At 36.1% G+C, this 26,726-nt stretch overlaps 1 protein-coding gene across 1 annotated transcript; it reads right to left on the bottom strand.

The window, feature by feature from the left end:
- Positions 1 to 7,934: 7,934 nt before the first annotated feature.
- On the bottom strand, positions 7,935 to 24,532 carry LOC309512860 (aspartate aminotransferase, cytoplasmic-like). Its single transcript, XM_082188581.1, has 13 exons — positions 24,224 to 24,532; positions 24,029 to 24,111; positions 23,231 to 23,341; positions 23,042 to 23,135; positions 20,835 to 20,876; positions 20,130 to 20,324; positions 18,174 to 18,355; positions 15,836 to 15,959; positions 15,436 to 15,653; positions 13,941 to 14,091; positions 13,657 to 13,816; positions 11,622 to 11,764; positions 7,935 to 8,606 (listed from the first exon to the last, which is right to left on the bottom strand). Exons 1-13 carry the CDS (start codon positions 24,321 to 24,323, stop codon positions 8,467 to 8,469), a joined length of 1,743 nt encoding a protein of 580 aa, XP_082044707.1. The 5' UTR covers positions 24,324 to 24,532; the 3' UTR covers positions 7,935 to 8,466.
- Positions 24,533 to 26,726: the final 2,194 nt, after the last annotated feature.

Here is a 26,726-nt window from a genome sequence, read left to right as displayed (position 1 = left end):
AATAATCAGCTTCATTGCACACTATTTAATTTTGTTTGTTATTTTTGGTATCAAATTTGTTTTTGTGTTTTGTGTGTTTGTGTGTGTGTTTTTATCGCACTGCTCCGCGTGGAATAGGCGTGTCGCTCATCAACGTCTAGGCCTAGAATATGAAATAGCCTACAGGTTATAATCGTCTCTTTTTAACTTGTTATTCTATTTTTCTGGCCTTATAAAATGTTCTATTCTGTTTACCATAGTTGTAGTAAGTTTCATCCTTACTGTTAATTGACATTAACCCCACTTACGGCAATTGAAAAAATGCAGCAATTGCTGCTGTTTTGCACAATATCCCTTTCCGCCACCTGGCGGTCATTTCGCGAATGACTTTGAAATGCGACTGGTTTATTTTCGCCGCGGTGGCTGGCGCGGCGGTAATAGGCATTCTGGTTGGTTACCATCTGTATATAAATGTGTACATGTTTTTGAGTCAAATTTTTATAACGATAGAGTCGACTACTTAAATAAAAATTCATACATGCATACAAATCAGTTCCTACTGTAAATATATCTTAGTAAAACAATATTTAAATTGAATTTAATCACTTTAAAAACAAATATTACTTCATGTATAGAAGTATTGTCATAGGTTTGCAAGGAATAGATAAAGCACCCAGCACATTACAATGGAGTGTAACTGTGATTATAGTTAAGATATGCGGAAACACTTGAACACGCTTTTTTTTTTTTTTGGAAAGCTAAAATACCACTGAGCATTCACTAATATCACCATATGAATTGTTAAATTAATTCCAGTTTGTTTAACTCAAGCAGTCGAGAAGCCTCTTAATTGCGGAAGTAGTCTAAATGCTCCTTATAGCGCCAGCTGTGTGATTTGACTGGTGAGCACTGGTTGCATGAGGGTGCAGTGCATATGTATATATGTGTGCAGTATATAACCAGTTCAGTGTCCTTCCTAATACTGGCACTCTTGGTAGATAATATGAATGAACAAAATGAAATAGCTCTGCTTCCAGATGTCCATAGAGACTGAGACTGAATTATCATGGCAGCTTTTTACCAAAAGTAAAAGCTGACAAGAACTGGCAGCCATTATGTACATCATAATACAGTAAGTCAAATCTGCTTACTGATGTGAGTGACAAGCTGTCCTGCCTTCGCACCAGTAAACACATCATCAGAGAAGAGAAGACATGTTGTTGCAAGAGGGAGGGAGTTATTTTGTATTAAATATTACACATTATTTAATTCAAATTATTATTTCATTCATTTATCTGCATAGATAAAATATTCATAATAAATACTGCAATTTTCATTAAGAAAAAGAAAAAAAAGAATGGTCAATTTTGATTTCATGGTGACGTGAAGGCCCTGATATACAATAGGCCTACTCACAGACAAAATGAGCCAATATACTAAAGTTATTTTGTGTTCCTCGTTTAGGGGTAAAAAGACATTTGAAATACCTGAGCAGCGATTCACTGTTAGTGAACACCCCGACACCACTCACACTGCTGGAAGGAGCATTCCCTCTCAAGTGCTGTGCACTTTCCTCTCAATAACTATTATTTGTTTGGTACATTTCACTGTGGATTCTTTGGGAAACCAGTCGCATTTCGGCATAGGCTTTGCAAACAGTCTTTTACTGTAAGGTATAGACCCGACAGTTATGCCACAACATGTAAGTACCTGTGTTAATTCTAATTCCTAATCTGTGATCAGTGATTCTGATATGATTCATGTTAATGCATCAGTAAATCGATCTAGCATGAAAATAATCTGTTATTTAAATTTTGATTAAATTATGTACAGAAAGCAATTAAATAACACTCCCTTTATAATCGCTGGAGCTGTCAATCACATGGCGCTAGTTTATCAATAACTGAGATCACGGCATTCATGCCCTCAAGACATGTCTGTCATCGGCTACAATGCTCATCGCTGCAGCCTTTAATGCGACAGGATTAGACCTAAATATAATGCTATTATCAACACTTTTCATGATTAGCTGTAATAGTAAAAATGTAGTAAAACAAATTTCGAGAGAGTTTCACATGTAATACTTGTTTCATATGCAAGATGTTCGTAGATCTAGCCAATAGCAGTGGGCGTTTACACTGAAGTCTCACAGCAGACATGCCCCTGAAAAAAAAAAAAAGTGTTCAAATCAGAGGACTAAATTCAGGTTAGAAATGACCTTTTATTTCTAAATGGACAGTTTCTGATGTAAAAATCAAACTAACATTATAAGTGCATCACAGGAAACACTATAAAAGAATAAAAATGCAGTTCATGACCCTTTTAAAGCAAGCAGCTTTACAGTATTAAACATGAAATTCAGTTAGAATTACAACTTCAATTTCTAGTATAAAACCGCTCTCCAGTGTGTTTATGCTTTTACTTGCATCTGACCATGACGAACTGAACAGAAGAAATGAGCCACGTCAAAGAAGGCATGCTTACCGGTACATATTACGGACCAATGGTAGTTTACCAGCCAGAGCGAACTTTTCCATAAAGTTTACTTTAGCAAGCTTATTCAAGCTCCTGAAACGAACTCCAAATGAACTACTTTCCGGCCTGATTTTGTTTGAAATTACGTCACACCAGTTTGTTCTTTGTGTACATTGTGGCCTTTATGAAAAGCACTGAAAAATGGAAGCATCTTTTTTCCACTGATGGCTATATGAAAAGCATATTCTAATGGAATACACTTGTGCAAATTTACATATAAATTATATTTGGTTATAATTTATGGCATTAAAAGCATGAAATGGATTCTTATCTTCATTTGTCTGCTGTCTTTGACATCACAGCTCAGGATAGTCACTATGGGATTTGTGACTTTGTATGTTCTTGTAGTGTCATCTGCCAATTAGCATTGTGATTATGTAATTTTCATGCGGCACCACAGTGATTAGTCACATTTATGGCTCAGGTGACTGGCTCAAAACAGCCTGGTTACAGACCTAAGCATCCATTAACAAAAAATGTAAGTACATATTTTTGATTTTTGTTTGTTTAAACTGTTAATTAACGAGTTCACACATATAAGAAATCAGATGTAGTAATTTATGCATGTTTGGCGTGCTGTCTGGGAGCGGGCTCCGAGCTCGGAATTTTTTTAGTTTTTTGGACTGAGATAGAAAACCAAACCAGCCAAGAGTGAGGTGATGGGGTAGTGGAGGGATGCTGTGAAACTGTCATGGGACAGAGGTGAGGGAAGGCTGTATTTATACCGGCTTCCTCTTGTGCTGATTGGTTGATTACCTGAACGTGCTCCTCCCGAAATTTGTTACATAAAACTTCATTCTGTGAAAGACTCCTCTCATTGAACTGCCCTTTACAAAATTAAACTCTCTGTACATGGATCACAAACACAGTCCCAAACGTGTTTTGTCGCACTGTCAAATAGCTGTGTTTAAGACCACAAACAGGATACTCTGTTCAGAGAGTTTAGTCTCAAGAATTTACGGTAACACTTTATTTTGATGGTCCCTTTTGAACATTCTGTTGACTATTAGTAACTTTGCAACTACATGTCATCTAACTCTCATTAGAGTATTAGTGTACCAATATCTGATAACACTTTATTGTGATCTACACTCTACTGACTATAAGTAACTTTGCAACTACATGTCAACTTATTCTAACCCTAACCCTACCAGTCTACTAATACTCTACTAATACTCTAATGAGAGTTAGTAGACATGTAGGTCCAATGTTACTTCTAGACAACAGAATGTGTTAAAGGGACCATAAAAATAAAGTGAAACCGAATTTACTCTTTGCCACTAAACGTCCTGTAACTTTTAGTGTAGTCGCTAGTGAATCGCAAGATAGCTGTCATGTCATTTTTTTATATCCTGTTTCAGTCAGTCAGTTTACACAAGTAGAATATCATAGTTCCCACAATATCACAGTTTCCTAAAAAATATGAATCAACACAACTGTTTTTAATATTGATAATAAGAAGAAATCTTGCTTGAGCAACAAATCAGCATATTATATGATTTCTGAAGGATCATGTGACACTGAAGACTGGAGTAATGATGCTGAAAATTCATCTTTGCAACCACAGGAATACATTTTATATAATGTATGAAAATAGAAAATAACTATTTTAAATTGTAATTATATTTCACAATATTACTGTTTTTACTGTATTTTCAATCAAATAAATTGCACCATTGGCGAGCATAAGAGACTTCATTAAAAAACATTGAAAAATCTTACCGACCCAAAACTTTTGAACTGTAGTGAACTGGACTGTATGTAAAATCTGTTTCTCACACAAAGCTATCACATGGGTTCAGAAGACATGGAATATTATACATAGTCATATGGTCATGGACTACATTTATGGTACTTTTATGGGGCTTTTGTGTCTTTTTCAAGCTTTAAAGCTATTTCATAATTGCTTGGCAAAAAGCAATTAGCACAATATCCAAAACATCTCCTTTTGTTTGGAAAGAAACAAAGAAAGAAAATCATACAGGTTTGAAACAACATGAGAACGAGTAAATAATGACAGTGTTTTTTATTCTTTGATAAACTATTCCAATGAAAGCAAATGCTGCCAATGAAAGGTTCTTCAAACTAAAATCTCTTGCTGATGAATCATCTCATGAGGTGAATGTTTGCAGCCTGCACTTACAATTCCACTGAATAATTCAATGTGTTTTCAGAATTGTAGCTTGCGCTTTACAATACCTGGAAAATCTTGACAGATCAGTGACATGTCATTGATGAAACGCATCCAATTCTGAGCTAGCAACACTCATCGAGTACACACAAGGTCAGAACAGCAACGACTTTTGCACCATCAAAGTGTTACAAAAAAGCTGCTATGCTTCTCATGAAACATGAAAATTATACATTGTGTCTTTATATATAAACCACTCGTGACAAGAGCACACATATTACCTCTCCGCTTTCTTCTGTGCTTGATGCGTGGAAACAAAGGTTGAAATGTGCAGATATTTCTAGTTGCCTGGTTTTCAAAGAGCACTCTTCCATGATGGCGTGTTTCTGTGTTCTAAGTGTCGCTGTGAACTCATATCTCAGCCTGGAGAGAAATGATTGACATGCCTGAGTACTTCCGCTCAAGGTCAAGGTACTGCCCGTACACCATTTTCCCCCTATCACTTTTATTTTGTTGACCATCTTATCGATTTAATATCCATCCAGTTTGTGTCATGTGACATGGTTCATTTCAAACTTATTATAGGTGAGGGCAAAACGACAAATAAAAAGTCAGCAGAAGAGCACAGTATCCCATGTTCATGATATTTCTTTATAGCAGCCTTTGTCAACAAAACAATAATGGAGTTTCAGTTCTTAACTAGATCCTATATAGTTTTATTCATGATTTTTTTGTTTTGTTTATGTCTTAGTGGTAACACTTTATGATACGTATACAGTAATAAAGTACTTACCAAATCATTAACAAACTATAAGTTCATATTATGCATAGCTACATTTGTTAATATGTTGTTCATATATAAATAGGCAACCTATATACAAATAGTCAAGTCATGTTACCATTTATTATATAGTGCTTTATACAATACAGATCTTCAAAGCAGCTTTACAGTGATAACAGGAAAATGATGCATTTCGTCTGTTGTTCAGCTGAAGTCTGTTCAATGTTGATTCAGTTTTGTTGGAAAGGTCAGCAATTATTAAATTAGTTAATTTCATCTATAAAGCACTTCAGCAAAAAATGATGTCAGATCAATAATAATGTTAAATATTAAATAATGAGTTCTTCATTCATTGTCACTGTAATTAACGCAAATATTCTCGTTTAATTAGCTCATAGTAAAGGACTTGTTTATTGATTATTAAGAGCAAATAGTTCTCATTTTAGATTAGGTTAGAAACGGGAAAATGTCATTAAAAAAGTGCTTTAAACCATCCTTTATTAGACATTTATTGCATTCATATTCAGTGTTCCTTAAAATGTTTACAAATACATTTAAGAGCACGCACACGCACACACACACAGACACATGCAAGCACGCACCTCTCTATAGGCTTCATGTTTTTTATACTGTACAAAATGTAGATTCTATCTCCTTACAGCAAACGCTAGCCCTAAACGATACTATAGTGTATATTTATAATTTAAGGTTATATCAATGCAATTCATCTCTAATAAACGTTTGATTTAAAGCACTTAATGTCATTTTATGTGACCTATAATCTAAAGTGAGAACTTTTTACAGATAATAAGTTGTTAAAGCAAAAACATAATCTAACTCATGAGCTAATTGTCATGGAACGTGGTAGGAGGCACACAAAGACGAGGAATAATACTAGGAGATAGACTTTAATAACAATATTCTGGAAACAGGGAATAAACGCAGGAGTAAAACCAGCCTGATCTAAAACACATGCTAATGTTAATGAGAACCGACAATTAACTGAAAGAGACTGTAATAAAGGGTTACTGTTTTTGTTATTGTATACATTTATTTAAACTACAGTAAATAAAAATGAGAAACTAGCTGAATAAATGTAGTTTACATTTTTTTTTTACTTTAAAATTTTTTTTTTTTTGAAAGCAATGAAAATGAGGCTGTGAGTACAACACAATGGATTTGTACTGTGGTTTAACAACATGCTAGTTGTTCATCTTTCCAAAACACTTTCAGTAAACAAAAACTCCATAAAACAGCTATGAAAATGACATCAGCCTCCGCACCCTAAAATTCAAAATCTACCTTGATTAAGGTTTATTTACCTCAACGCAGACCATAATCACATACTATCATCAAGGTTCCATTGTTACTGGATGACTCTTGGAACACAGCCAATTGGATTGGAATAAACTGTATTATACTGTTAAATATTGGAGCAAAAAGATGATCCTGAATTTTGATCCTGAAAACCACAACATTTATGATTCTTACACTGTATTATGTGTGCAATTCATGGTTAACCAGGAAAAAAGATTTGCCAGGAGCTGTGATTCATCATCCGAGGCAGTTAAACTCATGTGGAGGAAATAGCTGTCAGAACGGCTGTGATTGTTTGTCTTCAACAGATGTATTTGTACGGTATTGAACTGTCACTGCGTGGGCGACATGCTGCTGTCCCTGCTGTCACCACAAAGAAAGCAGTAAATTATCAGTGGAGCACGACCGTGCAAGACTAGCAAAGGTAACATACTGTTAGACCTGACTTCTAGGTATAACAGGCATATTGATTTCTTAAAAACATTTAGTTCAAATTGCTAAAAAGGTAATTTCCTTTGATTAATGTTAAATGTTTTGAAACCTCTTACTGTAAGTAAAGTTGTGTTTGTTCCTGTAGGAATTGTTTTGATCAATTCTGTCTTCATTGCAGTTTTGTCTTAGAGCACAATATTTTAATGTGGAAGGACACATTATCTTGGTCTGTCACGATTAACTAGATATAGCTTCTGGAACAGCTTTGCTGGGTTGTGACCATGTTTTTTCTTTTCTTTTTTTTTTTCAGAACAATAATAAGAAATAATGTGGTAACTAGTTGTTTGTACGCTGTGCACATTTTGCATGATTATCATTCAAGATCATTCTTATCATTTTTTGCCTTGGATGAATTTTTATTATTATATAAAAAGAAAAAGTATAAAATGGTCTACTCACTTTTATCACCCAGTGATAAAATGCCAATGGTGGTAATGTTCATTAAATTGTAATGTAAGGTCTGTTAACCCTTTACATTCCTGCCGACAGGGAGGAACCAAATATGATGACTGCCATGATGTCCAGCATCTCAGAACTATGGGTGTTAACATCAGAACAGTATGAGCTCAGTTAAACGGTTAGTTCACCCAATAATGACAATTCTATCATCATTTACTCACTCTCATGTCACTCCAAACCTGTGTGACAAAAGAATGTTGGTAACCAATACATCTGAAAAAAATCAAATAAAAAAAGATCCACAGAATAAAAAAAATATAATTGATAAATGACAAATTAAAATTTTTGGGTGAACTGTATCCTTTAACATGAATGCAACAGCATGAATAAATAGGCTAATGTCCATAATGTAATGAAACATGCCATATCACGAGCAGGCTACAGATTTCAAATGTGGAAACTGCTTTTTGTGGCTCTCTCCTCATCAAACACGAATGCATCATCAAAATCTGAGGCAAATATATGCTTAATACAGTTTATTTTAGATGAGAAAAATGGTAAGACCATGCCATTAAATGTTTAGAATACTGATGTGAGAAATTGCTAATTAACACACTTCTGAGTGTTGTATGGGAGGGAAATGTGAGAATGTTGCTTGATAAGTGACATCAAACGAGGCTGCGGGTAAATACAAGTTTTACTGTTCTCAGTACACGGTATGAATATATTTGAAATATGCCTACTTAAGATTCAGACAAAAATTCGCACTGCATAACTGATGAAAAGCATATCACAGATGAAGGGTTTCAGTCAGCTTGAGTATGATGTGAGATCAGAGTTGAGAGTGCATGGCTTGATGGATGGCTTCAGCAACGTAGTCCAGGTTACGGCTGTTAATGGCACTAACGTTTAGACACCCGTGGGGTAACAAGTAGATGTGTTTCCTCTTAATCAGAAACTCCACCTGTTGAGCTGAGGGAGAGCATGAAATTCATTACTGCTTTACAGTGTTAAATGCATACTGTAGTATTGAGCTCCCCTTGTAATATTAGCATGGCCGGACTTACCATTAGGCTTGACTGGGCTGCAGCCCATGGACCCCGCCCAGTAGGGGGCCCCCTCCCTTACCCGTTTTCGTTCGTTTGTTTTGTTCGGTTAACTTGTATGCCAGATATCCAAAAATTATTAGCCGTATTTCCACTGTCTGGCCATGTGCGAGCGAGGGCTATATTCAGCCCAAAGTAGTGACTTGAGCACTTGAAAATAAAATCAAATACACTGTAGTGCGTGCGCATGCGCCGAACGCGTCTTTCCGCGCTAACGGAGTAGTTTGAAATGATATAGTTTGAAAGAAGGAGGGGAGCATGGAATAAAATTAATATCCTCCGACTGAGAGCTTCGAGGCCATAATCAAACGGCGCAACCTGATATTTATCTTTATTTCACAAAAAAAAGCATGCGTGTTGATCCGCATCTGCTCCATTACGATCGGCTACTTTAAAAAAGCTTCAATTAGCCTTTAATCCAAAAGAGCACACATTAAGAAAAATCTTGATAAATTCTCATATGTTCACGTCTCATTACTTTACCGAGAATAATTTCTATACATTTTTTCACTCAATTATGTGCTCTGGAGAGTTTTGAGCGCTCTCCACTGCCATCACAATGTAGGAATAGGCATAGGCCTACAAAACATTTAGGCCTAACGAGTTCCCGTTTGATATGGTATGTGAGTTATCACACCAGCAAGAGTGCTGTTTTTCCGAACATCTGCACAATCGCAAATGTGAGATTTATACAACAGTTCAATAAAGTTACTGAGTAACATTTTGTTTTTGGTCCGTCAAAGAAAACAGAACAAACAGCAGAACCGCTGTGCCTCCGAGCAACACGTGTTTTGTTCCTCAAAATATCTGCATTTTTGACAGAATCAGACGAGTAAATGATTCAATTAGGCTACCCATTCATAAATACGGTCGTTTGCTAGGTTAAACGAATTAGGATTTTTGAACGAATCGGTTGAATAAAGGACTCCCTCATTAAGATGGAGACTTGCCGCCACCTACTGGCCAGAACCATAGAGAGAGAGAGTTGCGACACTCCCATAGACCTCCGTTGTAAATAATGGCGGCGCTTTTAACCGCCTACTTCCGGGATATGAAGATCGGAATAGTTCCAAACACTGTCATGTGGGCGTTGGACACCATTCACTTACATTGCTGCGCGTCGAGTTGTTCCAGAGTTAAGTTGCTGAAATATCGACCTCTTTTGAATTGTCAACTGTCTATATTGTATCAGAGGCCCTTTGCGATGCTTATACTGGTCTTCATTTGTACATGCACAGCGTAATTATTTATATTTTATGTTGGTTGTTTCAACCAATTTTCAAGCACTGCCTGCTAGCTAACGTTAGTTAGCTAGCGCGACTTCGTCAGCTAAGAGTTCGGTAATGAATCGCTACCACCTTTATAGCAACTTTTATTTAATTACATTTTTTGGGATATACTAACTTTTCAATATGTTATTATTGTCTTGAGTGAAGCGGCTTGTGAGAACAATGCTGGACCTTTAGGATTGTTATGGCCATCACCAGTCCTGTCTGTTTCATGGATCACCTGCCCCTGGTTTTTGTTTTTCTTGTTCACACACACAAGCACACATTTTTGTTGTCTGTCATTGTTTAATAAAAAATATTTTATTTGAAAACCCATTTGTATCAGCCATGCTTAAATTCGTTTTTAATCTGTTATAGTTTTGATAATGTGTATGGCCTTAATCTTAAAATAATATTCTTAGTCTTAACATGATCATGTTTCACGTTGTGGTCCTGGGGGTGGCCACTTTCATCAGAAGAAGTGAGCTAGCTTCTAAGCGAATTCTGAACGGACCGCCACGGCAGACCTCTTGCGTGATCATGAAGGTAGGCTAATGGCTGAATCAAAATTTATAAGCAAAATCACGGGAATCAATAGCCTAATACAGCCCAGTTGTGCTAAAATAAATATCATGAGACGTCCATCATCAGATGAATGATATGGAAAAGTTAAGTTAGAGCCGCTAAAGCCAGTGCTACTACCCATGCGAACATGAACACTAAGCTTTTCCCTCCAAAAATATAGCCTAAAACTTATCTCCAAATGCAAAACTGACATTAACAAAATGCAATAATGCAATAACAGCTGAAAAATTACTTGGGTGTGTGTTTTATTTTATATTTACCGTTCAATAATGCAATCGCTGCTGTCTGTCCCATAGAAGAACATGACAGCCAGCGTACGTTTTGGAACTATTGGGGCTTACATGAACCACGTGACAGCCATAGCGGCGACATCAAAGAGTGTCGCAACTCTCTCTCTCTATGGCTCTGCTACTGGCGGTGTTAGTTTCATATAGTTAAAAAGAAGGCCTAGACTTATTTCATTCTTTCATATTTCTACATTACATTTTTTACATTTAAAACATGAATCTCTTAACATAATTTATGCAATTATAATTTGCTGTGTAAATCCATACATGCCATGTCTAAACAGCCTGTGTCAATCCAAAAATGGATTTTATTGACACCACATCCTTTTATTTGGTCATAATATCCATACACAGTGTCTTTGCATTCTGATTGAATTTGTTGACTAAATTTAAGAATCTGACATAAGAGGACAGATAGCTATGACAACGAATTAAAAAAAAATACTTCTCTTGGCTTTATTATTAGAGTTTTGATCTTCTCTCAACCGAGAGAGCACATTCTGCATTGTATTGTATTATAATGACTATTTAATATTAGCCTGCCACTAAACTTTGACTATAGGCATGTTGCATATTAATTGTTCTAGAAACCTCAAAGCATATTTAAATTTGTGTGTAATTTGTGCTACTCCATAATGATGTTTGTAGTGTAAGTAGGGCCCAAACTTAAACTCAAGCCCAGGGGCCCCCAGCCCCCTAAGTCCTGCCCTTGAATATTAGCAGTAGTTATGCTGAACTCACCATTCAGTCCAAAGCAGCAATAAAGCCCTCCAGGTTTTGTTATGTGATCCCAATGCCCCGGACCACCCAAAAGCCTCAGTCTCTCACGCAGACGTTCTCGGATTAGCATGCAGTGTTCAGCAATGCCCTTCACACTCTCCTGCCTGAGAAAATACTTCAGACTCAGTCATTTACTGAATAATAAAAAGAGCAGGTTTTAATTTCAGCTGAATGTTTGCATAAATAATAGAAAGCCTTGGGCATTTGTTTTTCTCAAAATCATTACCGCATTTATGCCTGTTCACAAGTGTAATGTGATCGAGTTCAGATCGAGATGTTCTTCATTTTAAATGGCTATTTCAGGAGTGAATGATTTCACATTGCTTTTGCACATTAAGCTTAAAGGGTTAGTTCTGTCAGTAATTTCTCACCCTCATGTTGTTCCAACCCCGTAAGACTTTCGTTCATCTTCGGAACACAATTAAGATATTTTTTATGAAATCTGAAAGCTGGCTCACTCCTTAACGATGTCTTTATAATTTTTCTGGTCTGGCAGATATCAATTACCTTGCAGCCTATGAAGGAGTGAGCCAGCTCTCAGATTTCATCAAAAATATCTTAATTAGTGTTCCGAAGATGAACGAAAGTCTTATGGGATTGGAACAACATGAGGGTGAGTAATTACTGACAGAATTTTCATTTTTGGGTGAACTAACCCTTTAAATTAAATGGCTATGGTCAATAACAAACTAACCTATTCAGGCAGGTATATAAAGAGACTGACAATCAGATGCTCTAATACAAAAGTGCATAAAACGTGTGTTTAGATACCTAAGCCACACTTAAAATGTATGAATGTCTTTGCATTGTACTGTATGGTAACATGTCAAAGTAAATGGCATGATGCAGAGATAATAAAATATTTTTTTAAGTAAATCATTCCACAAAAATACATGTTTTAAATTATAAAACAATAGATGTACTGTTCAAAACTAACACAAATTATTAATAATTTTCATAAATGTAATGTGATGAACTACCTGATTATAGGATACCTGTGTGAACTTGAGGAGAACTGACTTCATTCATCCACTAAAAATCACATTGAAAGCATCTTGATAAAAAATCTTTAATTTTTTTCTGAGAAAAAGCATCTTGCTGTATTTGTTTTGCACATGCCTCTTGGTTTGACATTGTGTATGTTCTGTAATTCAGTGGCATTCATGCATTTAAAGTGTTACTTATGGATCCAAATACTTTGTGAGGACATTACATCATAAAATGCTGTGAATTTTTTTTTTACATTCAAGCATTTAGCATGCTTTTATCCAAAGCAACTTGCAATAGAGGAACATTAGCAGTTCATCGCAGAATTAACAATATTCAGCATTCAAAAATGCCAGGGGCCAGTTGCATACACTTTGCCCCTATGTTAAGACTGTGTCTTAAGAACTAGCAGCAAGACGAGGTAATCAGTCCTAATAAATAATAATTTTCTGATTAAAATTAGACCGATCTACCTTTTTATGTAACTAACTTTAAAAAGTAAGAACCAGCCATAAAGAAAAAATAATAAGATGAATAACTTTTGAGACTAGTCTAAGCAGTTTATGCAACCGGCCACTGGTTTATTAGAAAGCAAGACTAGAAAACAAGCTAGACCAGAATTGAAATCCAAAGAATGTACGAACATCAAGGGGTCATGACATGAAAAATCTAATTTGCCTTGATCGTTTGACATATAAGGCGGCTTTGTACCATTAAAAACATCCTGCAAATTTCATAGTTTAAAATTCCGTTCTCATTATAAACAAAGCATTTATTTACTAAGCTTCAAAAATGGCTCATTTGGATATTGTGGGATTTGTGACATCACACCGGCAAATGCATTTATATATGACTTCCTCCAGAGCAAGACATCAAAGAATAGTTACACATCATTGTACCATAGTATGTACATCGTAACATATTAAAATAATAAAAATCCATGTCATGACCCCTTTAAATAAACATTTGAATCATGTTAAAATGCATCAATGAATGGAATAAGTCTTACCACTCAACTAAATGGGCAGGATTACTTAATATAGTGGCAACCACCCTGGCCCCTTCCATCGGTGGACAGGACCAAAGAGTCTGAACGAGTTTCTCAGCTTGAGATTGCACGGCCAGCATGTTCTGCTTTAACACGCAGAGAAGATGCCCCACTCTCTCACCTGTCAATGTCATTAGCCAAAATAAAAGTCTATTAGCTTCTAGTAATCTATAGCTTAACATTGAGACATGTTTTTTTTTGTCATTTAAACTATAACACAATTTCAAATGGAACAGTAAACACACCATAGAGGCCAAAGCTGTAAGAAAAAGATTGAGCGCAGAGTAGTTCAAGCCCCAAAGACACACAATGACGAACAGCCCAGGCGTCTTGCTCAAGTGAACCACTGCACAAGCCTTGGGCAGACATCAAGAAGAAGGGAAACAACTGCCGCTTCTAATCAAGAGAAAGAGAAAAAATGGGGTTGAAAGACTTCCAGATAACAGGAATTTCGTTCAAGGAATCATTATATACTGTATCAAATGCTACTGACCCACACTGTGGCTATTAGTGATAAAAGCTGGAACTATGCTATATATACACTAATCATGAGATCAAAGCAATACACCATCCATTAATGGTCAGTATACATCTGATAGCATGTATTAAGGCCCCGATATACTCATGGCGAAGTTCTTTTTCGTTCTTCGCTTTGGGGTAAAACGAAATTCAAAATACTTGAGCAGCAATATAACGTTAGCGAACATCCCCACACCGCCCACACGACTGCTGAGATATTTACATGAATATGTAAATATGTGTTGTGCGCTTTCCTCTCAATAACAAATTGAGCACACAACAATAATGAGAAAACGGCAAGCCTATTTTAAAGAAAGCATAAGTAAAACAACTGATCATTGCAACGTGGATATGTTTGCACGAGCTATGCAATTCGGCACTCCAGTAAAGTCACATCACGTTTATTTATATATAGAACTTTATACAATAGATTGCTTATAATCAAGCAACGTTGCAGTATTAAACATGAAAAATAGTGTCAGTGTCTCATTTCATCAGAAGTACAACTTAATTTTTTATCATAAAGCGGCTGTCCAGTACATGTTTTTACTCGTGAACGTCTGACCTCAATGGATTAAACAGAAGAAATGAACCAGAGCAGATTTCCATGTGAAAGAAGGCGGAGCCTCATTGCACACCTACCTATTACATAATCGCCATGGACACTTGGTAGTATGAAGATGTGTAGCAGCCGGAATGAACTTTTCCAGAAAGTTTGCTTTGACAAGCTGTTTCGAACTCCCAAAATGAACTTAAAAAAACAACAACTTTGTTTTGGACTGATTTTGTTTGAAATGACGCCACATCAGTTCATTCTTCTATTTCGCTTGACGTATATTGGGGCCTTTAACCATATATTTGTTTACTTGTTTTAACACAAGGGCATAGAGACTTGAATTATGGATCAGAAAACATGAAATGACGCCACATCAGTTCATTCTTCTATTTCGCTTGATGTATATTGGGGCCTTTAACCAGATATTTATTTACTTGTTTTAACACAAGTGCATAGAGACTTGAATTATGGATCAGAAAAAATGAAAGAAAGTGTTTAAAAATTCTCTCATTCTCATGGTGAGAGGTTCATTGAGGCTTAAGTATATTTGATCTTACCCTGAGGGTCTAACTGGGCTTACACACCTGATAATGAACTTTCTAAATAATTCAAGAGAAAGATGTTAATTTTTAAGCTCGATTTCTTGTTTCATTCTGAGACCATACCATCATGACCTCAGCTACACGTTTCCAGTCCTCTTGAGAGAGTTCTGCACCAGTGGGATGGTGGCCTGAAGCAAACAGGACCACCACACACCGTTCCGGGGCGTTCTCCAAGTCATGCACCATGTTTTCCACACACACATCATTGGATTCTGCATCCCAGTACCGATAATGTTGCACATCCTCAATCCTCGCTGCCTTAAAGGTGCCTGTCAGTGAGTCTTCAAGAAACGACAAAGAGATTGCCACATGTGCTACGACTGCATATTCAAAGGCTAAGCTCAGATACTTGTACGGTTCATCTTCAGTTTTTGGTCCGAAATTACTGAACATTAGAATTTAATTTCTAGATAAAAAATAAATAAATAATCCACATTATGGCATTTGCACATTTTGTACCCACCATCACAGGGAGAGGAGAGCAAGATTGGTCCACTCCAGGAAGAACTTGAACAGAACCAGGATCTCAGTAACTCAGCGCCCAGACGCACTGCTCCGGTACTTCCAACTGTTTGGACGCCAAACACCTACCACATTTCCAAACACATGTCAAATTGAGTTGGTGATTTGGAAAGTAGGCTAAATCTAATTCACAACAAAAATATTTCCCAACTTTTTTTTGTCTTAGTGTGTACCCCCTCAATCCCCTCAATGAGGCTCAAATACCCTTTTGCCAAACCAGAATGTGAAGATTATCATTTATTTGGCGAAAGTGGCTATTATTATTATTAATCCTGATTTACTTTTAAAACAACAACAAAAACATTTAATAACGGGTAGAGGGATGTAATGTAACAAATGTTTTGGAGGGGCACCAGTCGAAGTCTTGGGTGTCTTGGTGCAAGATACTTCAAGGAACCATTCACACAGAACGTGTTTTTGTGTTTAAAGGTCAATTCACACTGCACCGAACGACGGCAACAGACGCTTTTGTGTTAATCGTAATTTGTTTTTGCCAATTGGACACCTTTGTGGAATTTCTGAGAAGTAACGTACTATAATAGTGTAAATTGGCCTTAAAAACGCAAGGATGAAGCAAAAAAAAAAAAGAAGCAAGGTCTACATAAGTGTAGTTTTAAAAGTTTAAATATCTAGTTCAATCATGAAACTCTAGTTTGCACAGGCTTATAGGTCATTTAAATGCAATGCTATCAATCACATAATTTACTACAGTGTTTCTAAACCCTGTTCCTGGAGGCACACCAACACTTAACAGTTTCGAACTCTTCCTAATCAAACACACCTGATTCAACTCATCAGCTCAATACTAGAGACTCCAATGTTGTGTTCGAAATAGCCGCCTATACCCTCATTCACTGTTCCCTATATACTCCACTACTATAGTCCACGAAGGAGTGAATGAAAACGAGCGAGTGAATTCAGACACTAAGTGTATTATGGGTATACTCTAGCCGTTGAGCTTGAACTTATTATCGCGGTGCATTGTGGGATTGAAGTGCACTCGTTAACATCCTCATGGTTTCGGACACCACTACAAATGGCTGTCCCCTCAAATAATACAATTTGAAAGGTATAAGGGATAATTTAGACCAGAAATAGATGGGTCAGATAAGGGAGACATCCAAAATGTGCACTGTTGGTGTAGGAACAGGGGTGGCAAAGACTGTTTTACTACATGGCACTGATTGACTTGCTTGCTCAACATTTAAGTATTCAGTATTTGCTGAGATCTGCTATGGGACTATTAAACGAACAGACCATGCACAGTGCTTGAAGCAGGCCGATACGCACTGGTACCGGCACATCTATATTTTAATCTGTAGCGTAACCTCATTTTTTACTTTCTGAACCCCCTCACCCACCACTTCGAACACTGAGCATGCAAGTTGTAATTGATTGTTTCGGTCAAACAATCAATTGAAATTGAAAACATTTGTTTTCAGCATATGGAAAATAACAGCTTCTGCATTTTCAGTTTTATGGTGATTTTTGTCAATTTTAGACAAACACTTTATCATCCATAATAATCATGCATTTTAATGATCAAAGATATAATTTTTTTGGAAGTTGCTTTCAAAATCATCTCGACTCAAACAACTGAGCTTGTGGGCACATGTTGTCTCCTTTGAACTCTCCTGACTGTGTGAAAAACAGACTCACCATAATAAGACACCTGAGCTTGTTTGTATGTCACAAGTTTTGACAGTTCTGGGGGACAATCATGGAGAAACCTTTTTTTTATGAGAATGACCAAATGTCAAATTTATTTATAAAAGAAACCAAAAGTTGCAATTTCTGTTCAACAACTTTAAGTCCCTGCACATGACATTATATTCCTCTTTTAAATCATGTGGATTTGCTTGTTGCTTGTCTGGTTGAAATGCTTAAGGTTGACAGAAATGTGAAAACTGGGTTTTTGTCAGGCCTGAATATGAACACTAAAGTATCATGTTAATCAGTTCAAAAATAGTGAAGTGATCAGTGGAGGTTAGTTTCTATTCTGCACCAATATCTCTAATGTTTGACGTGGGTGACTAATCCATTTGCGTCACATCTTCTCCGTAGTTCAATAATAAAAATCTATATGCAGTTTACAGCTTGTACTGACATTTCACGATAGTGTTGAAGACGACCGGCTTTACACTATCTACAAACAAACTACACATTTGGATATGTACCAAGCCTCTGTGCTATCAGTGTATTCAGCTTGCAAGTCGTTGTTGATCACGTTGGTCTACACAGTCTGACGTCGGTTACTGAAAATAATTAAAGGACATTACCCTGCTTTCAACAATGGCGGGGCTATCTTTGCCCAATGCTAGTTCGGTTGCTCTCTGGGTGAATTCTGGGATCCCAAGGATGGGTGGGTACTCTGGGGTTAGAGTCGGGTCTGTGGCAATTTGCTGCTTAATTTTTCGTACAAGAGGAAGCCATGTGGTGTGTCCATGTTCTCCAACATACTCTGGTAATTGAGAGAAATGTACATTTGATTATAAACAGGCAATGTTTTGAAGTGAGAAATATGTAAGAGTTGTCATTTTTTGTATTCCTTTAAATGACCTATGAAATCATTTGAGAATGGAATGGTTTTTACAATAAAACAAAATGCTATTGCTCATGCAAAGTGAATGGTATTAAGGTACTAGTGTAAGATGCATCATAAATATGTTTGGTGCATTGTCCTGTATTACTGACATTTCAGGTGTACAATGATCTTAATTAAAGGGATAGTTTACCCAAAAATGAAAATTCTATTTACTCACCCTCAAGTTGTTCTAAACCTGTATGAATTTCTTCCTTGTGTTAAACACAGAATAATACATTTTGAAGAATGTGGGTAACCATAGTTTCTGGTCACAATTGACTTCCATAGTATTTTTTTTTTCCTATACTACAGAAGTCAGTGAAGGTCATGAAGTCATTTGAAAGACTCGTGTTGGCCTACCTGAAGGACATCACATGACCCTTGCTGGATCCTCTTCAGTTTGCCTACAGAGTAAACATGGGACTGCATTATATCCTGCAACATCTCGATAGATCTGGGACTTACGCAAGACTCTTATTTGTGGACTTCAGTTGCCTGCCTGATCTTCTCACAGCCAAACTGACCCTGTGCCAACCCCAATCTGTCATTGGATCCCCATGCAGCTTTCTGACAGACAGACAACAGCTAGTGAGACTGGGAAAACTCACATTCAGGACTCTCACAATGGCGCCCCCTAGGGTTGTGCGCTCTCTCCACTGCTCTTCTCCCTGAGTACCAATGAATGAACTGTAAAAGACCCCTCTGTCAAGCTCCTGAAGTTGGCAGATGACAGTCATCGGCCTTATCCAAAACGGTGATGAGTCAGCTTACAGACTAGAGGTTGAACAGCTGGCTGTCTGGTGTAGTCACAACAACCTGGAGCTGAACACACTCAAAACAATGAAGAATGATTGTGGACCCCCCCGCACTCCCCCTCTCACCATCATGAACAGCACTGTGGCAGTAGTGGAGACATTCAGGTTCCTGGGCAACACCATTATTTACAGAGGTTGTACTCCCTTCACCAGCTGAAGAAGTTCAACCTGCCACAGGAGCTGCTGAAACTACTCGGCCATCATCGAGTCTGTCCTGTGTTCATCTACTGTATAACTGTCTAGTTTGGTTCAGCTACCAAATCAGACATCAGGAGACTACAACGGGACAGTCAGGACGGCTGAGAAGATTATTAGATCCCCCCTGCCCACGATCTTTACACCTCCAAAGTGAGGATACGGCTAAGAAAATCTCCTTGGACCCCACACATACATTATATGCAATATATTGCATTATGTACATTTTTGTTTCTTATATTATTGTTATATTTCATTTCCACTGTGTAATTCCCACATGTCTGCACTATGTCTCTAAGTTACTTTCTGAAGCTCCTGTCACCAAGACAAATTCCTTGTGTGTGTAAACAAGCTTGGCAATAAAGCACATTCTCATTTTGATTCAATGGGGACCAGCAACTGTTTGGTTACTCATATTCCTCAAAATATCAGTATGTTCAGAAGAAGAAGAAATTCTTAGGTTTAGAACAATTTGACGGTGAGTAATTGATGGCAGAATTTTCATTTTTTGGGTGAACTAACGTTATCTCTTTAAGAGCAAAAGAGCTCAAATTCTATTTTGATTTTATAGGGTCTTTAATTTAACCATTATAGGTAGTAGTCCGTGTCCAGTTTGTGGCAGATCTAATAAAATCACTCACCCCTTCCAGCTAGATTCACTTTATTGGGGTGTGTGTCTCGCTTGAAATCCTCTGTAAGCTTCATCTCGGATGATATAAAGACTGCACCATCAAACACAGAACAAGTAGACATCTCGTGCTGGTGCATTACATTGTTTTCCCACTGTAAACACAAGTCATTCTCCAGATCTGTCAATGACAACCTGCAACGGTTTGTTTACTGTCTGTTGCTTAGGTGTGTGACTGTTTCCTAGCAACGGCTCATTAACGCTGTAAGCTCTGCCATAAGCCATGATGTCATACCCCCACCAAGCTAGTTCATCTATGGTGGTCACTGCTAAGTCATTTTACAATTAACTACATTCTGTCAAAGGACAGATTAATCAGGTCACATAAACTGTTCCTACTGCACAGTATACTTTATTTCTTGAGTCAGTTGTGTCTTTTTTATTTTACATTTTGTGTTTTATAAGGTATGCATATCTCAGTCAACAGATGAGGAAAAATACATCATATAAAATTGTGGTATTATTTACACTCACATTTTATTATTTTACAAGACTTACTGTTTTTCATTAGCATTAAAACACTTAAAGTTAATACAGTTTTTCAACACTGAGCACTGCTATGATGCTTTAGAAACAAACATTGATAGGGTGCATACAGTCTTCATACAGGATCCATGGTTCAAACTGTCAAAATAAGCTCTCATCACTGGCATTCAACCATCCTCATCCTCTTCTCCTTCAGTCATTTCAATAGGATTCACTGCAAAAAGGTAGAAATTAATATTTAGCATGGTTGAGCACCATTCAAAATTGAATAGAATGCAACAGTGCTGGTTCCAGAAGTATTCTTTTTTCTCCATTCATTTATCCCATAGGGATTTATAAAACTTCTCATTTACAAATGTTGACAAAATGTAAAAATAATTTATTTTAAGTTTATTGCAGAATATGCCTATATATGCAGACATTTAAGTATTTTGAGCGCAGGGAGATCTAGGCTGTGTTCCAGTCCAAAATTGTCATGCCCTTCACTCACTAACTTCCCTCCATCTCGTTCACTCGGATGTACGTCATTGCTTACGTTGCATGAGTGCCCACTACTGGCGGAACCTTTGCAATAGGCTGAATTGGAACGTGCTAAGCCCTTGACCACTTGGAATCCACTATAGGGTTGATTTATTATTAAATTTTTTTCCCTTATGAAATTGTTTAAAGGACAAGTTCGGTATTTTACACTTAAAGCCCTGTTTACAGATCGTATCTGATGAAATAGAACGGTTAAGATTAAAATTTGGACACATGCAGCTGTCCCGATAATTTTAGGTTTATTTCGCTCCCCCCCCACCCCCACAATGGTTGTCTATATGCACTGGAAGATTCCGTCCTAAAAACACATTAAACTTTCGTTTACAAAGACGTGAAACTCACCGAGTGGTCAGGGGTGTTCACTGATATGTTCCATCAAAAATCGCTGAAAAAGATGCATTCCAACAGGTTTTATCGTAGTTTTTGTCCAACTCCATTGACTTAATAGGACGTGCTGTGAGACCGCAGCACCTTTACGGTATTACTCCGCCGCTTCTTCTTCTGCTTCTTCTGTGTATTCAATGAAATGCCCGTGGTTTGCTTGCAATTGGCAAAGGTGCATTATCGCCACCAACTGGGCTGGAGTGTCTATTATTCAAGCTCTCAACGGAAGAATCACGGGTGTGACGCGTTTGGCAAAATAGGTCCACAAAAGCGAAATAAACCTAAAATTCTCGGGACAGGAGCATGTGTCCAAATTTTAATCTTAACCGTTCTATTTCATCAGATACGATCTGTAAACAGGGCTTTAAGTGTAAAATACCGAACTTGTCCTTTAATGCAGCATTCTACACGTATATAGGTCTGTTTGAGTTGTTTATTATTATTTTTTTCAATAATTAATATATCATAGAGTGGTTTGTGGTGGGGTAAATGCAATATGCATTGACGTCACAATCGTCAAATCGAGGGTCTGTCCATATAAACTTCCCTCGTCCACTTCACGAAGTGGAACGCACTTCAAAGTGGCGGCAGGGATTCCCCCGAGGAGAAGTGCTTAGGGAAGTTTAAGTGCGTGTCTAAAAGTGGACTGGCACGCAGCCCTCCTCGATTACTTCGCAGTGATTCATGGGAGTGGGAGGAGCTAAAGAGCTTTTTTGGGGGTTCCTTTTCTGTACAGCATCATGGGTAATGTAGTTTTACACCAGGAATTCCATTGTTAAACATGATCATTTAAAAAAATAAGCTGAAATAATGCAGGCTGATGTCTTCAGCAGAAGCAAATACCATAGATTAACAATTTAATAATTTAGTAAATTTAAATTGATATTAAGAGCATGCAGATTTGTAATTCAAATTTGAATTTAAGAATTATTATTATCATTACTATTATTTAGAATTTTTCTTATTTTTAAATAAACATTTTCATACATGTGGAGCACTGCGGAAAATTACAATATCATCCATTTCACCACTAATTTTAAGGTCAATATTTATTTTTATACAGTTATCTGAATTGAGAAATATTTTGTAGTGCTGTAAGGCAAAATTTTTATTTGTATTGTTTTAAATTAAAATTAGTTTTATTTATTTTCATAGTTCGAAATTTATGTAATCAACTACACTTTAGAAAAATCCAAACCGTTTTGAATTAAACTTGTATTATTTAATTTTTGTGGCAAAAACTGTGTTGGCCTAAGGAAACTCCTCTGTTGTGTAACCATGATCAATTTCTATGAATTGTAGTTCAGTGCAATCTTTGTCATTCCAATTCAAATGTCATTCCAATTCAAATTTCCATTTAACAACCTGCATTTCTTGTCAGTGAGCAAAACAGTGAGTTTTGCCTAACCCTGGAAAATACAGAAATTAGAATAGCATTCTAATGCAAACTCTTACATGTGATATGCTGAGCAGAGATGAACACAGGTCCTTTACCAGAGCACAGTTTAAAGGTGACAGGTGGGATGAGCTCCAGACCAGGAAAACTGATCTGCAACATACAGTATGACAAAAAAAATAATTAACTCATGTACATTTATGATTAGAAGTAAGTTGTCAATCAATCAGCGACAATAATATATTCACCATTGGCATGCAGTGGCGGAGAGAGGCAATGGGCAATGGTTTGGAAGCTCCGACACCGTCACAGACAGACACAATATGCATCTCATCTCCAGCCTCCTCACTAAGACATATCTTTGAAAACAGAAATCAGGCCGTTTCAGAGTAATAAGAAATACTGTGGATTTGCGTGTAGGTTATCAGGCGCACTCATACACGTTATCAAGGCCTTTTTAATATTTGATCCAAAAATGTAAGTCATTATTTACTTGCCCTCATTTAACAAAATGCAAATGACCCGTAAACACAAAAGGTACATTTCAAATATTTTATAATGAAAGTGATTATGGACTGGTAGAGTCAAACCACAAAAGGACAAAAGCATCAACAAGTTTTATAAACTTCTATAAAAGTAGTTCCAGGCCCTTACACATTACAGTTTCTTATCACTTCAGCAAATTATTTTAAGCTTTTAGCCCACCACGCATTAAATAAAAATGAATGTATAAACAAATCATTATTAATTTGTTTTAAATAAATAAATAAATAAATTAAAAAAGACAAACAACACCCTTTGTGTTTGTGTTCATGAGCATTGCTGAAAAGATTTGACTTTGAAGAATGATTCAAATGAATCGGATTTGCTTAATGATTCAGTCACAACGATTAGCAGCTCACTTGAGGGAAAGCTGAATTAGCATACGCCACGGAAAAAGAAAGTCATACGAGTTTGTAACGACATGAGTGTGAGTAAATGATGACATGTTTCATGTTTAGGTGGACTGTGAGGCCCAAAACTGGGTTTGTGATAAGAACTGATACCGTTTTGATGAAAAACTGATTCTCCAGAAGATCATTTTCTGCTTGAAAGACAGCTGTGTTCTCGGAGCCACTGAGTACACAACCTTTCAAAACAAAACAAAAAAAAAAAAAACAAAAAAAAACCAGCAAGTAAAAGTAGGTAAAACACTGTAGGCAATCGAAATGGCTCGTTGTACAGGAGGGAATTGATCTTACCCCAATGAACACAGGCTCTGTCAGACACAGATGATGAGCTGGATAATTCAGACAGACTGATTGAAGCTACAGAGTCATTTTCGACATAGCAGCTTGTCATTGCAGCCAGCACAAACGCTGTTCAGGTGATATATCGTGAGAAGAGAGTCTCTCTGCACCCTTTCTTCCCCTAAAGTAAACGATTCAGCACGGCCTCTAATGTTTGTTTACAAAGAGGCGTTTTAGTAGCCTAATTCTTTTCATGAGCAAATAATCAACAATATACGTTCAAGATCAATATATCCAATAATATCTGGCACAATGATTGAACAACTATGATGTTTTAATATGAATAGTGCTATGCACATCGACAAAAACACAGCACGCAGATCACTGATCATCAATTGGATCTGTTAGTGATGAACTTCAGGTGTTTTTGCCTGAGCCTTCATCAGACACCAGAGGGCGCTCCATGCCTTTCTCATCAAGTGTGTTGGCTGAGGATGTTGTTGTGGAAAGTTTGTCCTACAGTAGTTATTAGTTATTTCTTAATTACCATTTTTTATGAACTTAAAGTTTGCTGAAACAACTGTTTTTTTTTTTTTTTTTTTTTTGGTATGCGTTATTTTTTTAAAAGATGTCTGAGAATTAAGGAAATTAATGGATTAGTTAATGGAGCTGCAGTTTATTCCTTTATACATTTATTTTTATTTTTTATTATTATCTTAATTTATTAAAACATTTATTTTTTGTTGCCTTAAGCATGCTGGCAGTCATAACCTGTGTCAACTAAGTTTAACCAAGTACAAGCACATGCATATATAAAAAAAGCTAAATGGCTGTTTAACATGTGTTTTATTTTTATAAACCAAATTATGACAGTCACATTTTTACTTAACCCACATTAATATCTCTCTCTTCTTTCTCTATGTAGCCTATGTTTTCGCTGTCTTTATACATTTAGCCACAGGGGAAAATCATAATATTTCAGATCACAGCCATACTTGGTAATTTAGGGGTAAGTCCAGGGGTCAGAGGGTTCACTTCCCGCAGAGAGATTATCATGCTATGATAATAATCTACATTTCTGTTTGATGATAACTACATTTCTGTTTCACATGTCTACATATTATGCTCTGACCAAGCAACAGTTTTTTCGTCCACTTTTTAAAAATGTATTTATTTTATTTATTTATTTATTTATTGTCTAATGCCCCTTGCTTTTCCACAGTCACTAACTAGATCTTGACTGGCTCACTGTGGTAATTAAAATAATAGGTAGTAAAATAGAGAATAAAATAGAGAAAGTATGTCACTCAAATGATATTTTTAAAACAATTAATTATTAATTATTATTAATAATAATTGGATATTATATTATATTAATTATATTATTATATTATTTGGTCCTTGAATTTGATTGGCTTAATGGCCTTCCAAGAGTGCTGATATTTATCACATGTGGAAGTAACCACATCTTTTTTTTTTTTTTTTGTATAATATAAATAGGAACTTTTCAATATTTCATTGTTGTACCCAGAAATGTCACATATGAGTCATTAAGATCCCGTGTCATATTCTTGAGTATCTACCTTGAGTAAGTTCTCTGTGATTCATATCTGAACCTGTTATTGTTTTCTGGTTAAACATTTTTTAAATTCACTTTGCTTCATCGTGATTAATTACTTTCATTGTACATTTTTGTGGCTCGCTGTGTACTTGTTGCTTCTAAATTTTTTTTTTTATCAAATTAATGCAAATCATTAGTTTTTGATGTGTTAATCCATGTGTTGATGTATGAACTTGATTTTATTTACCAATTTAATTTGTTGCGCATTATTTAACCATAATCAGATTTACAGTAGCCTAGTGTTTTGTTTTTGTGAAAGAAGTCACTTATCACCTAGGCTGCATTTATTTGATAAAAAACACTAAAAACATAATAATGTGAAATATTATTACAATTTAAAATAACTGTTTTCTTTTGTAATATATTTTAAAATTTAATTTATCAAAGCGGAACTTCAGCATCATTACTCCAGTCTCCTCATGATCCTTGAGAAATCATTCTAATATACTCATTCTGTGCTCAATAAACATTTATTATTATTATCAATATTGAAAACAGCTGAGCTGCTTAAAATTATTGTGGAAACCCTGATCCATTTTTTTAATATATTTTTTTAGGATTCTTTTATAAATAGAAAGTTCAAAAGAACAGCATTTATTTGAAATAGAAATCTTTTTTTTAAACATTTTTAAACAAGTTTACAATAAGGTTTCATTAGTTAATGTTAGTTAATGTATTAACTAACAATGAACAAAACATTTGTTACAGTAATCTTTGTTAATGTTATTTAATAAAAATATACTCGTTCATTTATTGTTTATTCAGGTTAATTCACAGTGCATTAATGTTAACAATTATAAATTTTTTATAATGTATCAGTACATGTTGAAATTAACATTAATTTAGATTAATAAATGCAGAAGTATTGTTAATTCTTAATTCATGTTAACTAGT

Source organism: Leuciscus leuciscus (genome assembly GCF_965113295.1).
Source record: "Leuciscus leuciscus genome assembly, chromosome: 13".
NCBI classification, from domain to species: Eukaryota; Metazoa; Chordata; class Actinopteri; order Cypriniformes; family Leuciscidae; genus Leuciscus; species Leuciscus leuciscus.
The sequence above is the reverse complement of the archived record's forward strand: the minus strand, read 5'-3'. Positions and strand labels throughout refer to the sequence as shown.

Coding starts and splice junctions, on each gene's coding strand:
- LOC309512860 (XM_082188581.1), bottom strand. CDS start 24,323: ATGACAAGCTGCTATGTCGAAAATGACTCTGTAGCTTCAATCAGTCTG. Junction 23,136..23,230: donor TCCGCCACTGCATGCCAATG/GTGAATATATTA, acceptor TGTATGTTGCAG/ATCAGTTTTCCTGGTCTGGA. Junction 20,325..20,834: donor AGGAGAAGAGGATGAGGATG/GTTGAATGCCAG, acceptor ACAGACAGTAAA/CAAACCGTTGCAGGTTGTCA.